At 39.4% G+C, this 15,562-nt stretch overlaps 1 protein-coding gene and 1 long non-coding RNA gene across 2 annotated transcripts; one reads left to right on the plus strand and one right to left on the minus strand.

Annotated features, from left to right (window-relative positions):
* Nucleotides 1-7,972: 7,972 nt before the first annotated feature.
* On the minus strand, nucleotides 7,973-8,386 carry LOC140176803 (protein MAIN-LIKE 2-like). Its single transcript, XM_072208353.1, has one exon. The coding sequence runs from the start codon at nucleotides 8,384-8,386 to the stop codon at nucleotides 7,973-7,975; it is 414 nt and encodes a 137-aa protein (XP_072064454.1).
* A 4,040-nt stretch (nucleotides 8,387-12,426) lies between these two features.
* Nucleotides 12,427-15,465, plus strand: LOC140177340 (uncharacterized). Its single transcript, XR_011869175.1, has 4 exons — nucleotides 12,427-12,613; nucleotides 12,704-12,758; nucleotides 12,846-13,003; nucleotides 15,139-15,465. It is a non-coding gene; the product is annotated as an uncharacterized lncRNA (long non-coding RNA).
* Nucleotides 15,466-15,562: the final 97 nt, after the last annotated feature.

Consider the following 15,562-nt stretch of genomic DNA (forward strand, 5'->3'; position numbering starts at 1 on the left):
ATAATATCTAAAGTTCTTAAATTGGTAGAGTATTTAATTTAAATCTTATGTATAAAGATCGGTAAAAGACTGATTTAGATAATTGGCCATACATAATAAATTTAGATATAGCAGGTATCAAATTCAAAAGAAAATTTCAATTTCAAAAAAGTAATACAATGATACTCATATAATATTCATGTAATAGAATTAATATACAATTAATAAATAACAACCATTGGATAAATAATATATATATATATTTTTTTTATAAATAACCAAGTGAAAAAAATAAAAGAGCAGAAAAGAAAAAGAAAAGAAATTAAGTTTTTAACAGCAAGAGATGACAAACCACCTCTGGCGGCTGGTGCCAAAGGTGAACCTCATCAGTTCCGGTACCTCCAGATCCTATCTTTGCCAACCCCTTGGATTCTACTTACCACCGGGGATTCCCCTATCCTTACTGTAGGAACATACTGAGGCTAAAGTAGCCGCAGTCTTTGTCTTTGAGTAAGTTGCTATTGAGCTCAGCCCCTGGTAACATACTAAAGAATCATATCCTGAGGACTAAAGAAAAGCTGCCTTGGAATTGAATCTGAAACTTTGAAATAAAGGCCTGTGAGAATTTCTTCTTTTAGAAGCTAGGAGATCTTTAGTCTCTGCAAACCTCACCACTTCGTCAGCAGGTGATAACTGCCATCTTTTTAGGTTTTTAAACCATCAGGACAGAATGCTTTTAGCGGCAAATAGAACGAAGCAGACAATATAACGCAATCTATCAATTGTTGAGCTAAACCAGCCTTTTACCCTAAAGAATATTTCCAACTAACTGGATTTAGGGATTTCTTTCTTTCCGGGGCATATCCGCCCTGATCTTCCCGACTGAACTCCTATAGACTCAAGAGAAGCTGTAGGCCTTACTGAGCTAATTCAGTAAGCTATTCAAGCTCCTAGACCTCCGTCTGCCTAGTCCTGTCCTCAATAGATGACTTCCGCTTTAGGACTTCTCGGAGATTAATCGATCTATCTTAGTTATGACCGGAGACAGATCGGGACAAGCTGCATCCTATTAAGATTTAGATGTTTTAGTTAGGGCGGAAAGCTACCTATCTTCTTCTGTCCTTATCTTCCATGCTAAATCTGAGATCGATTCCTGAAGTGACTTTGAAACATAAACATCATCAAATACGGCTACTGAAACTGCTAAATCAACAGATTCTGCTACTGAATCAGCTACTTCCGAATCCATGTGATGAACTGAAACTGAGTCTGATTCCACTTCTTTCCTTTCCACTTACTCGTAACAGGCTTCTTTACATTACGGTGAGGCGCGACATTAGCTTCTCTCGGGATAGGCTCAAAACGAATATCCCAATCCCTTCTTAACTTCAACTCAAAGATTAGTTGTATCACTTCTTTTTCAAGATGCCAGAGTGGAACTTGCCAACCAGTCACTAGCTCAAAAGCTGCTGCGCAATCTGTGTCACAGACAATAAGCTTAAGACCCGCCTCCCAAGTCCAAGCCAAACCTTTCCATATACTCCACAACTCCATCTTGATGACACTAGATCCAAAGGAATTTCCTGAGCATCCCATTACCCATTGACTGGAGCTATCGCGAATTACCTACCCAAAACCAGCACAATCATCCCCCAAGTTCACACTCCCATCACAATTTAACTTTCAAGCACCAGGTTTTGGCAGAGACCAAGACAGAGGTTTTAATCCCTGGATGCAACACACTCGATTATGAGTTGTATATTCAAAATCCACCATCCACCTGCGAGCCTTGTATGCAATTGACCCAGGAGATCCAAAAACTCCCTGAAAATTATCAATATTTCTGTCTTGCCAAATTGACCATATTATATCTGCAAATTTGGAACAACCTTCATTGAGGAGGCCATGCTTGAACCAATCATGCACCTCGTGAGAGCCAAAGAAACACACATCAAAAAAACTAGAGAAACCCAAACTGAGCGCACAACTTCACAATCCCAAAAATAATGCAGAATTATCTCCGGAAGTTGATTGCAACGTGTACATAAGGATGAGGAGGAGAGATGTCGCCGAAAACGTAGATATTGAGTTGGTATAGCATCATGCAGGCAAAGCCACACTAGGAGCCTCAACTTTTCAGGGACACGCGCCTTCCAAAGCCAAAGCCAATTGATATTCCTATCCCAATTCAACTTATTCTGAATTAACCATAAATATCCTTGTTTAGCAGAGTAAAAAGTGTGTTTCCAACTCCAACCCAAATCACGACCAGAAGCCGAAATATGCACTAAACTAAGAATGTCTTCCCTTAAGTCCCTAGGAAGAAAAGAGTAAATCCTCTCCAAATGCCAAACTCCATCACGGTAAACATCTTTAATGGTCAAATCAGCCTCACAGATATCAAGAAATTCAACTCTCGCTCCTACTGGCCTAGAGTGCAACCAAGAGTCAAACCAGAAATTCTTAGAAAGAGATCTCACTTTCCAAACAAATCCTTCCTTTAATACGAAAGCTGTGTGCACAATAGACTTCCATATATATGATGAAGAACCCATTGCTTTAACTGCAAATAGGTTTCTATTCTGGAGGTATTTCTGAAGCATAATTTTGACCCACAGTTTCTCTTGATTCATCAAAATTTGCCAAACTAGCTTTCCTAATAAAGAAAATTGACCAACCGCGACTCCCGCAAAGCAAGACCTCCAAAGTTGTTTGGAGTCGTCAAAACTCTCCAAGATGCTGATGGAAAAAGGCTTACTTGCATCCTATAAATAGGTATAAAAGATAAAACTGATTTAGCAAGGCAAATCCGACCAGCTTTATTAAGGAAGCAACCTTTCCAAGATGCTAGCCTATTAGTAAGCTTATCAACCACATCATTAAAACCAGCTTTAGTAACTCTGCCATGCTTGAGGGGGACACCAAGGTATTTTCCCAAAGAATTAGCAAAGCGGATAGAAGAAATACCAGTGAAGAGATCCTTGCGTTGTCTAGAAACATTCATAGAACAGATAGCACGAGATTTGTCAAAATTCACCTTCATACCAGATGCTCTGCAAAAGGTGGCCATAGTGTCCAAAATATGAAGCACTTGAGATTTTTTCGCTTTGCAAAAAAGGATAAGGTCGTCTGCAAAAAGGAGATGGGAGATTACAGGACCTCTCCTAGACGCAGTCACTGGTTTTCATCTACCAACCTCCACTTTCCTAGCAATGAGGCAACTCAACCTCTCCATATAAATAACAAATAAATAAGGAGACATAGGGTCTCCTTGCCTCAAACTCCTCTTTGGCTGAAAACCATCCAACTGGTTACCATTCCACATTAGAGAAAGGGAGGAAGACTTTACACATTTCATAATAAGAGAAACAATAGTACCTGGAAAGCCAAACATTAGGAGAGATTGCTCCAAAAACTCCCAGCTTACCCTGTCATAAGCCTTTTCTAGGTCAATTTTAAAAGCAATAATACCTTTCTTTGATTTGGTTTTCTTCATAAAATGGAGAACTTCCTGGGTTACAATGATATTGTCTGGGGCACCCCTTCCAGGAATAAACCCTCCCTGCAGAGGGCTAATGATATCTTGTAGAAAAGGTCGTAACCTCTCCACAACCACCTTAGTTATAATCTTGTAGATGACATTACAGAGGCTGATAGGACGAAACTCTTTCATGCGAGACAGGTTATCAACTTTAGGAATCAGCACCACCAAAGTGTCAAATAGAGCACTATCCAGATCAAACCCAGCGAAAGCCTTCTTAACAAGTTCCCAAACCTCTGTACCAACCATTTTCCAATATTCCTTGAAGAAAAAAGCCTGAAAACCATCGGCACCTGGGGCCTTAAAAGAGTTCATGCCCATAACTACCTTCCTAACCTCTTCTTTAGAAACATCTCTTGTGAGACTTTCAATAGCCTCACGAGACAAAGAAGGTAATTCCTGATCCTCCATCACATCAAGGTCTACCTGTTCCACATTGCAAAAAAGATCTCTATAAAATCCAATTGCATAGTCTTCGAGTTCTTGCGGATCAGTACTCCATCTTCCTTCCTCCAAAAACAACCCCTGAACCTTGTTACGCTTCCTCCGCATAATGGTTTGCATATGAAAGAACTTAGTATTCCTATCTCCAAATCTGACCCAGTGCTCTCGGGATTTTTGATACCAAAACAACTCCTCTTGCATAAGCAGATTACTATATTCAGCCTGTAACTCCCTTTCTTCCTGTATATGGGATAAAGCATCAACTCTCTCTATTCTCTGTTGGATACTGGTCACATGCCTCTCCAATTTTCTCTTTTTTAAAAAAAATATTCCCAAAGACATATCGGTTAAAGGCCAAAGCATCATCTCTGACCTGAGAAAGGCAACGAATTGGATTGGGTCTACCCTTGTCCCAAGCACCCCTGACCACCGACGAAAAGCTTGGGTGATAAGACCAAGCTACTTGAAAATGAAAAGGTTTTACCCCGACTCTTCTATCATTACCTTGACATCGCACCATAATGGGACAGTGGTTAGAATACATCCTTGCCAAATTCTCCACATAGCTTTCCGAAAAATGAAAACACCAAGCATCAGTAGCCACAGCCCTATCCAGCCTCTTCGAGATGAACCGATTACCCTGCATATGTCTGAACTAAGTGTACAAAGATCCATGAGCTCCCAAATCAATCAAACCACACTCATCTAAGAGAGCTCCAAACCGCTTTGCCCTTCGAGAGACAAAGTTTCCACCTTTAACCTTAGATGAAAGGATGATCTCATTAAAATCCCCAATAGCTAATAAAGGACCTGAATAATTTCTGAAAAAATCTGTCAAAATCCTCCAAGCTTCTTCCCTTATGCTAGGAATGGGACTTGCATAAATCGCTGCACAGACCCAAGAGAAACCGCCATTCGAAAACTCAATACACACCACTTGCGAACTCGCTGCCACGACATTGCAAGATACTCCGGGCCATGCAGAAAGCACCTAAATACCTCCACTATGCCCCTGAGCTTCTTCAATATGAATAGGAGTATAACCTAATCCGTTCCAAAAGACAGCCACCTTTTGGAAAGCACAATGAGTCTCTAAAATGATAAAAATGTACGGATGAAAATTCTTTAAACAATATATATGATAAAGTATATATTATCTTTGATGTTTTCTAAAAATTTTAAAAATATTTTTAATGTTAAATTTGGGCTAAAGAATTTAAATATAGAAAAAAGATTTGTATTTTTTCTGGAAATGGACGTTTTTGGTGTATATACAGGTATGTGGATGTTGCAGAGATGCAGGTCCAACAAGCAGGTAACGTGCTCTCTCAGCATGCAGCCCACATGTTGAACACGTCCAAAATTTGAAACAACACGCAAGCTGCGTGTTGACACGTATCCAAATCGGAAGCAACACGCAAACTGCGTGTTGACACGTGGCGGCCATCCATCAACACGCATGATGCGTGATTCCTACGTGGCACGCAACTCGCAGGTTGCGTGTTGCACACATGACGGATGTTGGTTGGATGATTTAGCAACACGTAGCCTGCGAGGTGAGTCTTTTGCCTATAAAAAGCAAAGTTCGTAACCATTTTGCTTCATTCTGAGAGAAGAGTTTTTCTCCAAGATCGGTACGATGGAGGGCACAGCAAATATAGTGGTTTACCACAACAGTGAGGTCGTATGAAATACGTATGAGGGTGTGAGCTTTGTGTGTGAGAATATGTTTTCATTTGTCATTCCGTTCACTATAACGTTCGCGGAACTAAAGTACGGGCTTTGTCAAAGCATAGAGGTTGATATTGTAAAGAGGGTGACCAACATTCTCTACAAGAGTCCGGTTGTCTTTTTGGCGGCCTGATACAGTTTGAGGTTATGCCAATAGTCGACGAAACAAGTATTCAGCGGATGTTTTGTATTCACCAACAAACTCAGGTGCAACACCCGAGGATTGAGTTGTACATTGAGTTTGAGCATATTGTTGCAGATGAGGTTCAACATGACCCAGATGTGCAAGATGACAGAGTTGAGGTGTACTTGGGAATGAAGGATGATAGCGATGAGGAGTTCGAAGCTACGTACGAAGCCAGTGATGAGGACAAGGATGGCGATGGGGGAGGTGAGGCTGTGGCGGAAACTTTAGTGGTTCCATCCGCAGTTAGTCAACCGATGGACGTTCCACCCTTTATGCGTAGCTTGGATCTTAACACCATGCATGCACCGGAGTTTCCCGAATATGCAAACATAGGTACGTGAGTAGTGGGTAGTATGTTTACTTGATTTTGTTTTAGCGGATCAATGAACGACAAATTTGTTTTCTTATAGGTGTTGCTGATCTTGAGGATGGGGAGTTTAAGATTGGAATGGAATACAGTTAAAGAAAATCAGTCATTGCGGCAATTCATAGTTACACTATTTCCAGAGGATTCGATTACGTTGTTTATGAATCCGAGCCACAGACGTTCTATGCAAAGTGCAAGACTTACAGACGTGGGTGCGACTGGCTTATCCGAGCCAGCTTGATACAGAAGAAAGCCTGTTGGGAGATTCAAAGATACAGCGGGAGGCACACGTGTTCTGTGGGAACAATCTTAGTCTGTAAGTTGTACTGATGGCCCCGAATAACTCCATGTCCCTCTGTCGGACTGGATCGACCTCCGTCTGCCTGTCCCTTTGCTGGACCTGACCCACCTGTCGGGGCAGAAGGACCAGGGATATACTCGCCAACATGCTCCTGTGACGGCTCATTCAAGTCCAGACCGATTGGACCTTGCTGTGATGCATTCATACGACCCCGATCGATTCGAATATGCGACTCGATGCATACACTAGCTCGACTATCGGGTGTGGCCGGTGGATGGTGTCGATGAGACGAACCGTTGACCGATGCCCAGTGGGGTGCACGGACTGCTATGATGGGATGATTGGGATGTAGGCATCATCAAGACCAGGACCACCGCTATCAAGGAATCGATGGATGATATCGTAGTCCTCAAGAGATGGCTGTGCTGGTGAGAATGGGGGAATGTCTGCGATCCCGAATCCAACACTGCTGTGCTGGTTGTGATGTGATCTGTGACGACTCGACTGCCCATGAGATGGCTGGGAGCGATAATACGGAAATGGCTGAAACACTGCGTAAGGCTGAGGCGGTGGCTGCTGAGGTGGTGGCTGCTGAGGTGGCTGCTGCGGTGGATACTGTGGTGGGTGCTGATGAATGAATGCTGACTGCCTCAGGTACATCCCGTATGATCCATAGTACCAACTCCGGTAATCGGCAGACGGGGTGAAGTCGACAATTGGTTGCAGACCCCGATCTCGCAAATGACTGTTGCGGTGGTTACCCCATTGTTATATCCATTCGTCATGAATCCCGCGCCAGTCATGGTGCTGTACTCCGCGAAGAGTAATGCAATGCGTGTCAATTGGTAGGGGACTGTGCATATCCGTATTGGCGAACCACTCGGTCCGCAGGGAGCCGTTCGACACACTCGAACGACCTCAATGGCCCCACCGTGTCATAGACATCAAGGTGTGCGTATGGGTCCGCAACAATGATGATGCCGACATACGGCCTCCAGACAAACTGCAAACTTATTCGAGGAGCATTAGATTATTAATAATACTGTAAATCATAATAGGAAACCTCTAAACCCATATTCACCTCCTCCATAAAGTTGATTGCATGCCTAATAGACGCCTGAGTCCTATCTCGCCAAATTTTGGACCCGTGGATGATGACTCCGTCTGCAACATAGAAAATTATCCACATAGTTTGAATTAAACCTTGCCAGTAATCCATAAATAACATACACATTAAATTCCAATAAAATGATGACGGTTACCTACATGCCACTGGTATCTCAGCCGGCGCAAGCCGGTGTCGGGGAATCGGCGCCAGGCACGACATATGCTCCCACACCCAAGCAAACAACAAATCAAGTGGACTATCCATTTTCTTACAATCGTACCGTGATGCATGACACAGTGACCTATAAAGGTGCGCTAGACAAGCTGATCCCAACTGTAACTACCAATCTGATCAAAGTTCTGGAGCAGTGGTAGATACTTTGCGTGGGCATATGCCGTCGACTTATCCATGAAGAGTGTGGTACCCAGCAGACAGAAGATGTGACACCTAACATAGCGCATAACAGACTCCCATGTGTCCAAAGGCAGTGTGTCTCTAATATAGCGAACCCATGAAAGATTTATGTAATTCTTGGAGGAACTGCTCACTTGGGGTTCGCTAAGGCTCTGCATGATCAAGAAGTCGTGACTGCTATTGATCCAACCAGTCATAACCTCTCCGTCGATCGGTAGGCCGAATATGTATAACACGTCCTCCAGTGTCACTGTAACCTCACCGAACGTATGTGTCTCCAGCCGCCGCCACCTTTCCACAAGAGCAGCTAGCATCGTAGAATGTCTTCTGATCACTCCAATTCTCGAGAGCTGATAAAATCCGGTGGCCCATAAGGCTTGCTCAACATCCGGATGTCACGTCTCTGGTTGGTCAAGCTTACGGGACAAAAGATTCTTATTAGCCTCATAAAGTTTAACCACAAAAGGAATTAATTTAATAAATAGCAATACGAATAGAGGAGTGCTAAGGGGCCAGCAACTTTTGGTATTTGTAGTCATCAAATAGCCATCAATGATGATTTTAATGGTGTGAGATTAGTGTGAGATTTCATCCAATGGCTCATTTTTCCTTGCTAGTTACATGCTGGCCAAAATTTGGAAAAGTTGCTGGCCCCCTAGACTTTTCCATACGAATAAATTGATAACTTCTTATTACTCACATCTATATTCTTTGTTAGTTTCACTATAACATATAACTATATATTATTGGCTAACAAAATATATGTTTACAAAATATAAAATACCATATCCTAATAAATAATAAAAAATATATATTAATTTCAAAAAAAATAAACATTAATTATAATTTATATTAATATTTAACACTACACTTAGAATCATAATACCCAAATAAATAATAATAAACTACTAAATTAATGTTAACCAAATAAATACTAATACATTAAATAAAAATAACAAACTTATATAATTAGGATGTCCTAAATAATTGACCACATAATCTTCAAGAAACGTATAATTACGTACCATTTTGAGTATTCTAATTTCACTCTCAACCTTAAAATTAATTCAAAATCCTAAGTCTCAATGAGTGAAAATTCCACCCTCATCTCCCTCAACAATGAAAGGCAACCCTAAATCTCCAACCCCACCACCTCCTAACAATACATGAGCAATGAGCCCCATCACCCTCTTAATATAGACGGGCACGCTACCAACCTCCCCTCCCACCATTAATGACGCTTGTTCCCGGAGGGGGGCTTGCCTCCTTCATGCCGACACGGGGCAACACGCATCCCGCGTGCTGCTGCATGCTAGACAAGTGGCGCAACGACATCAACACGCAACTCGCGTGTTGCTGCATGGTGGCCAGATGGCGGAGCGCCACCAACACGCAACCTGCATGCTGCCTTGGTGGCATGCACGTGTCGTAGCGTCCTCAACTCGCATCCTGCGTGCTGCATGGTTGGCCTGCGTGATCCTTGGATGAAGACACATTCGCTTGATGAGCTGAGTATGTATGATTGCCTCTTGTATGGAGTAAGGTTGAGCTATGTATGGTTGCCTCTTGTATGTATGGTTGCCTCTTGTCTCTTGTCTCTTGCCTCCTTGCATGGACGACACGTCAGCACGCAAGCTGCGTGGTGAACAACACGGGATCTGCGTGTTGGCCAGCGTTTATGACGGCTCCACAATTCTAAAAATCACCCCAAACCCCAATATTTGAAAAAAACATCATTGCTTTTTTCATATAGAAAATAATTTTTGTTAAATTTGTTTCAATTATATTTTTAATATTTTTTATATATTTTAATTTTAGGGCTGTGCTCTGGTGATGAAGCTAAGTTGCTTCTTCATGTGATGAAAGTATGGTAGCATTTTGCTATGTGGCGTGTGGGGGCTGCAGAAGTGGGGACACAGCAGAACCTGCTATGACAGACACATTACTGTGGATGTTCCGAAATTGTAGGAAAATAGATCTTCTCAATTTTTTTAAATAATTGAGAGAGTAAAGTGTGATCTTTTATCATTTATTTTATAAGTTAAACTAAGAATAAATATGAGAGAGAGAGAAAGAGAGAGCAATAAAAGGTTAGAGATCACACTTTACACTCTCAATTTTTTTTTAACAATTGAAAACATCCATTCCCTAGTTGGAGTGGTTAGTTATGACTAAACTGAAGTGTTTAATCATTATTAGTAAATTGGCTTTTTTTTTTTTTGGGATATTCGGCTAGTTTGATGATATTTTTGGTATTGATCTAGTTGGCACAATGTGGGCTATGCATATAGATAGAAGAGAACTTCTATGGTGCTGATAGCAAAAATAAGCATGTGATGATGTCTTTGTGTGTCACTATAGAAATGCAACGCGTGGCTATTAATCTCATTGATTGTTACGGAGTAACTAATGAACTAAGTTCCCGTTTCTTATTTGAAAAAAAGTCTCATTTCTTGCAGCTAGTTATTAAGTATAATTATATGTTTAATTAAACGAGGTATTTGAGCTATTAGTTAAACAAGAAAATGAATATAAAATTCATGTAGTGTACTAAAAAGGTTACAAAAACTTACTTTATTATTTGATAGATGATGCTAGCAGCCTAGCATATATTGGAATATAATTGTGGAAAAATTTGAATTTTATTAGATACACATAGAGTTTATAAGACAAAATTGATTGATAATATTTATTAAATACTAACTACGTCAATTAACTAAGTTCCTCCCCCCCTCCTCCCAAAAAAAGTTAGAACTTAGAAGTGAAATTTAAATCTATAATTTCTATCTTAGTATAGAGAGATTATGTCATTTGAGTTATAATTCGTTAACATTAACTAAGTTATTATTGAGTTAAATCAGGGAATCCATTTTTTAGCCAAAAATAAATTTTTATTTTAAATATTAAATATTAAATTTTAAATTTTAGAGTAAAGTATATTTTTTGTCTTCAAAATTTGCTAAACCTTTTAAAAATATACTATTTTATTTTGTTTCAGAATTTTTCGATTTACATCAAATATATCACTGATGATTAATTTGTCAAAAAACTTAAAAGACCAATTCAACAACAATTTTACAAGAAGAACTTTTAACATAAACAAATCAGACATAGTTATTATATATTATTGATGGATTAGTCCTAAAATTTTTAAAAATTTAGTTGTAAGGGGAATATTTGATGTATATTAAAACAAAATAAAATTTAGAGGTATTTTTAAAATTTTTGACAAATTTCAAAGACAAAAAATATATTATTCTAAATTTTAAATTCTAAAATTTAAATTATAAATCTTAAATTATAAGTATAAACTTTATATCCTCCTTAAAACAAGAGCTAAAAAATAATTTTATAATAAAATAATTAATATTAACTATTTAAAAATTTATTTTTTATATTTATTTTATTATTATATAAGAAAAATAATTACAACTGAATAACAAACACATTTAAAAATAGCTAATATTAAATAATCTACATAAATGAAAAGACATATATTTAAGTTCAAATCTGAATAAATTAAATATAATATTCTAATTTTATTCTTGAACAGAGACTTTTTTTAAAAATAAATTTAACTTTTTTATTATAATTGTTTATTATATTATTCTAATATATAAATAACATTTTTCTAACACTACAATTTTTTTCCTACTTATGATTATATTCATATTCATGTGTGTAATTTATTTATATATTATATACCATGCAGTAATTGTTAAACCAAAAAGAACCCTTTATTATTATTTAGTTAATTAAATAAATATTACCAACCAATTCTATCTTACATATAGATATATAGCTAATAATAAGATTTGAAAATTTCCATAATTATATTCTATACATCAACAAATAATAAAGCAAATTTTTGTAATATATTTTTGGTACAATACATGACTTTTATATTAATTTTTTTGTTACCACTACAACTTCTTACTAAATTTTTAATATGGTCCAAATATCTCATTTAGTTAATCATATAATTAACCTATAAAGAATGGGAGACCATCTTTTAAACAAGTAACGAAAAAATAACCTACTAGCTACTCCATATTCCGTAAAACCATAACAATGAGTGAGATTAATAGCCACGTGTTACATTTTCAGAGTAACTGTAAGACCCGGTTAATTAACGGTTAATTAACCTATAAATGAGAATTTATTCAAGAAAGCCAAAAAAAATGTGATTTTTATGGCTTAATATGATAGAAGAGATTGAGACGAGAATTTCGGTACCGATTTTATAGAAATCGGACCAAGATTGGACCGAACGGGCCAAACCGAGCCAACCGGACCCAAAGTGGGCCCTTGACCCAACTAAACTAAACCAAAACCCTAGTTTTCAGCACTCTCTCTCCTCACTTGAGACACTCACACGCTGAAAATGGAGGCCATGGAGGGAAGAACACTCTCTCAAGTTCTCTCCCTTGGTTGATCTTCAAACCACCATAACTTTTGATTTAGAGCTCCGATCGCCGCACCGTTTGCAGCCACGCGTTCACCGCGGATAGCTCTACAAAACCCATACAATCAATCTTGAGGTAAGTCACGTTTTGCTCTTCGAATTTCTAGCTTTGATTTCGAGTTTCATGAGCAAAAATGTTGAGATTTTGGGCTCTTTGATGTTATAGGACCCAACTCTCTTAAAGGAGAAGGTTAATCTTGTCTCCTTGGACCTTGGGTGTGGTAAGATTCTCAACCCTAGTGTAATTTGTTATTCTATGATGTTTGGGTATTGAGATGTTGTGTATGGGTATGATGATTGTGGCTTAGGTTGTGTATATGTGAATGTTGGGGCTTGATTGAGACCTTGGAAAACTTGAAAAAGGATTTTTGGTGGTAAAAATCTGTTCTTGGAGGGGTTAAAACCTAGAGGACTTGTGGACAAGTGGTTTGGAAGTGCTCCGGTTGAGCTTGGAAAATCGGCTAAGGTATGGTCTCGGTTTCTCGTATCTAATATGTAATGTGGTAGGAAATACTTAGGCTAGAAGCCCTAAGATAGGCATTGAATTGTTGATGTTGTTGAATGGTTGAGATATATGATGTGGTCATATATGTGATGATGATTATTGATGCCTTGATGGTATGATGTATGAGAAATATGCATGTTGTGATACATGCTTGATGAGTAATTGAGGTTGAATTGTGGGTGACACCATGTTGATGGTGAGTATGATATTGAGTATGTGTAATGATGGTTAATTGAAAGTGGTATCATGGGAGATTGGGATGAGAAAGTATGTATGACATGTTTTTGTGTTATCTCTTAGCCATTTGATTGAGAAGTGCTAAATTAGTGGCATGATGTTTTGCGAATTGTGGTGAAGTGTTGATGTGTGAGTTGAGGAGGCTTGATGTTGATATTGGTACATTTTGATTGATTTCAAAAAGGATTGAAATTGGCATGTTTTGGTTGATTTTGAAAGAGTTGAAAATGGCTTGTTTTGAAAATGGCACCTTGTGGTTTTGTATGAAAACATGGTTTTTGTGCATATTTTGACGAGACATAACTTGGATTACGGATCCCCGTTTTGTACAAAACTTATTTAGAAATTAAATTGGATCCGGGATGTCCATGCCGTTGGAAGAACGAGCGGAAAACGATTTAAAATGATAAAGTTATGTCCGTCGAAAGATTGGGGGTTGAATCTGTGAATTCTGCAGCTTTTAACTTAGAAAATTTTTAGTAGAATGACCCTCCGCGCGTAGGCGCACTTGGCGCGTACGCGCCGTTCTTCAAGAAAGCACCATCCACGCGTGCGCGTGGTGTGCGCGGGCGCGTCGATGCGCTGCACCAAATGCCCAGCTATTTTTCCGAGAGTTGTGCTAGAGTTGTGCCAGTTTTGTGCCTGGGGCGCAAGAGCACCCACGCGTACGCGTGGCTGACGCTTGCGCGTCGTTTGGCTATTTTTCAATCCACGCGTCCGCGCGTATGACGCTTGCGCGTCGATGAGTTTTGTGGCCATCCACGCGTGCGCGTGGAGTGCGCGTACGCGTACGCGTGGCCCTGTTTTCATCCCAAAGTTGATTTTTGAGTTTTAAAAGCCAAATTTCATACTTCTAAGCCTCCAATCTCACCACTTATGTCTTAAATCATTATAATATGCCTAGCAATGAGCTAGTGAATGTGGTAACTTGCGAATGAAGCAAGGGAAAAATGAATGATCAATGAGGATCAAGATGATTATGTGAGATGCGGAGGATGGCGGTGGAAGTGCTTGTTATGCCATGGTCCGAAGGGCCGTAATTGCTAATGAATTGGCTGGTTATGGATTTAACCGTGAGCCGGATGGCTGGATTATTACCGTGCTACGGCGGAACCATGATTATGGCTAAGTATAAATGCATATATGCTGTTGAATGAATTGTGAATGTTTGCACTTCCACCATCGGAGATGAGGATTTTCCTGGGAGGAAGCAGTGGCTAGCCACCACGTGCTCCAGGTTGAGACTCGAAGCTCTTTTGACCCTATGTCGTAAGTGTGGTCGGGCACTGTGAAAGCCCCGGATGAGCTCGCCCCCATAAATATTCACCAGTGAGGGTGATGGATATGGATCATGATTATGATCAAGTTTATGATGAGTATAACTCGAGTTGGGGATGCGCGACAGAGGGACAGTCCAATGGTTAGCTACCAGGACTTGTTGGGTTGGCTCTATAACCGACATATGATATCATCAGCCACTAGGGACAGGCATTCATCATATGCATACTATATGAATTGTTTGAGATTGCCTATTTGACTGCATATTACTTGCTAATTGTCTAAATGCCTTATCTGTTCTTATTTGTATATCTCTTGTTTGATTTAGCTGTGTTTGCTACATTATACTCCTGCTGGTGGTTGGGAGGTCTGAAGGAATTGGAAAGGGAAGTATTAGTTAGACTGAAGGATCTTTAGTCAGTTGCCACTTATGGTTTAGCTTGTTTATAAGCTTTGATATTATCTGGAGGAAGTCCTAGGATTGCCTTCGGCTTTCCTCTATTATTACATGTTATATATGGGGAACTGTTACCATGTTGGGGACCTCTGGTTCTCACCCATGCGGATTTTGTGGTTTTCAGATGCAGGACGCGAGGCTTCCCGTTGAGGCATGCTGGAGACTTCTGGATTAGCGAAGATCCTTGTTCTCGGGACTCTGTTTTGATTTTATGATTTCTCTTAGATACTTTTATCTCCATTGAATAATACAAACTGTGATGACTCCTCTTAGAGGGGATTTTGGAGACTAGGTTCTCTGTTTTTGTATCCTTTTGGGTTTCCTTTGGGGTTTTCTTATTTTATTATATGTATATATTACTATGCTCGGATCGGTTATCTTCGCAACCGGATTTTGAGTTTTGATATTCCCGTTTTTGACACTCTTTCATATATATATATAATTCTCGCGATGGTTTATTTTTGTTCGCTACGTTATCGATCGGAGTGTTACACTTTTCGAGTCACGATTTTTATTTATCCCTTTTTCCTTCAAAGGCTCCTAGTTAT

The sequence above is a fragment of the Arachis hypogaea genome, chromosome 12, assembly GCF_003086295.3.
Source record: "Arachis hypogaea cultivar Tifrunner chromosome 12, arahy.Tifrunner.gnm2.J5K5, whole genome shotgun sequence".
NCBI classification, from domain to species: Eukaryota; Viridiplantae; Streptophyta; class Magnoliopsida; order Fabales; family Fabaceae; genus Arachis; species Arachis hypogaea.

Excerpts from the sequence above, each read along its gene's own strand:
- LOC140176803 (XM_072208353.1), bottom strand. The coding sequence starts at position 8,386 with ATGCTAGCTGCTCTTGTGGAAAGGTGGCGGCGGCTGGAGACACATACG.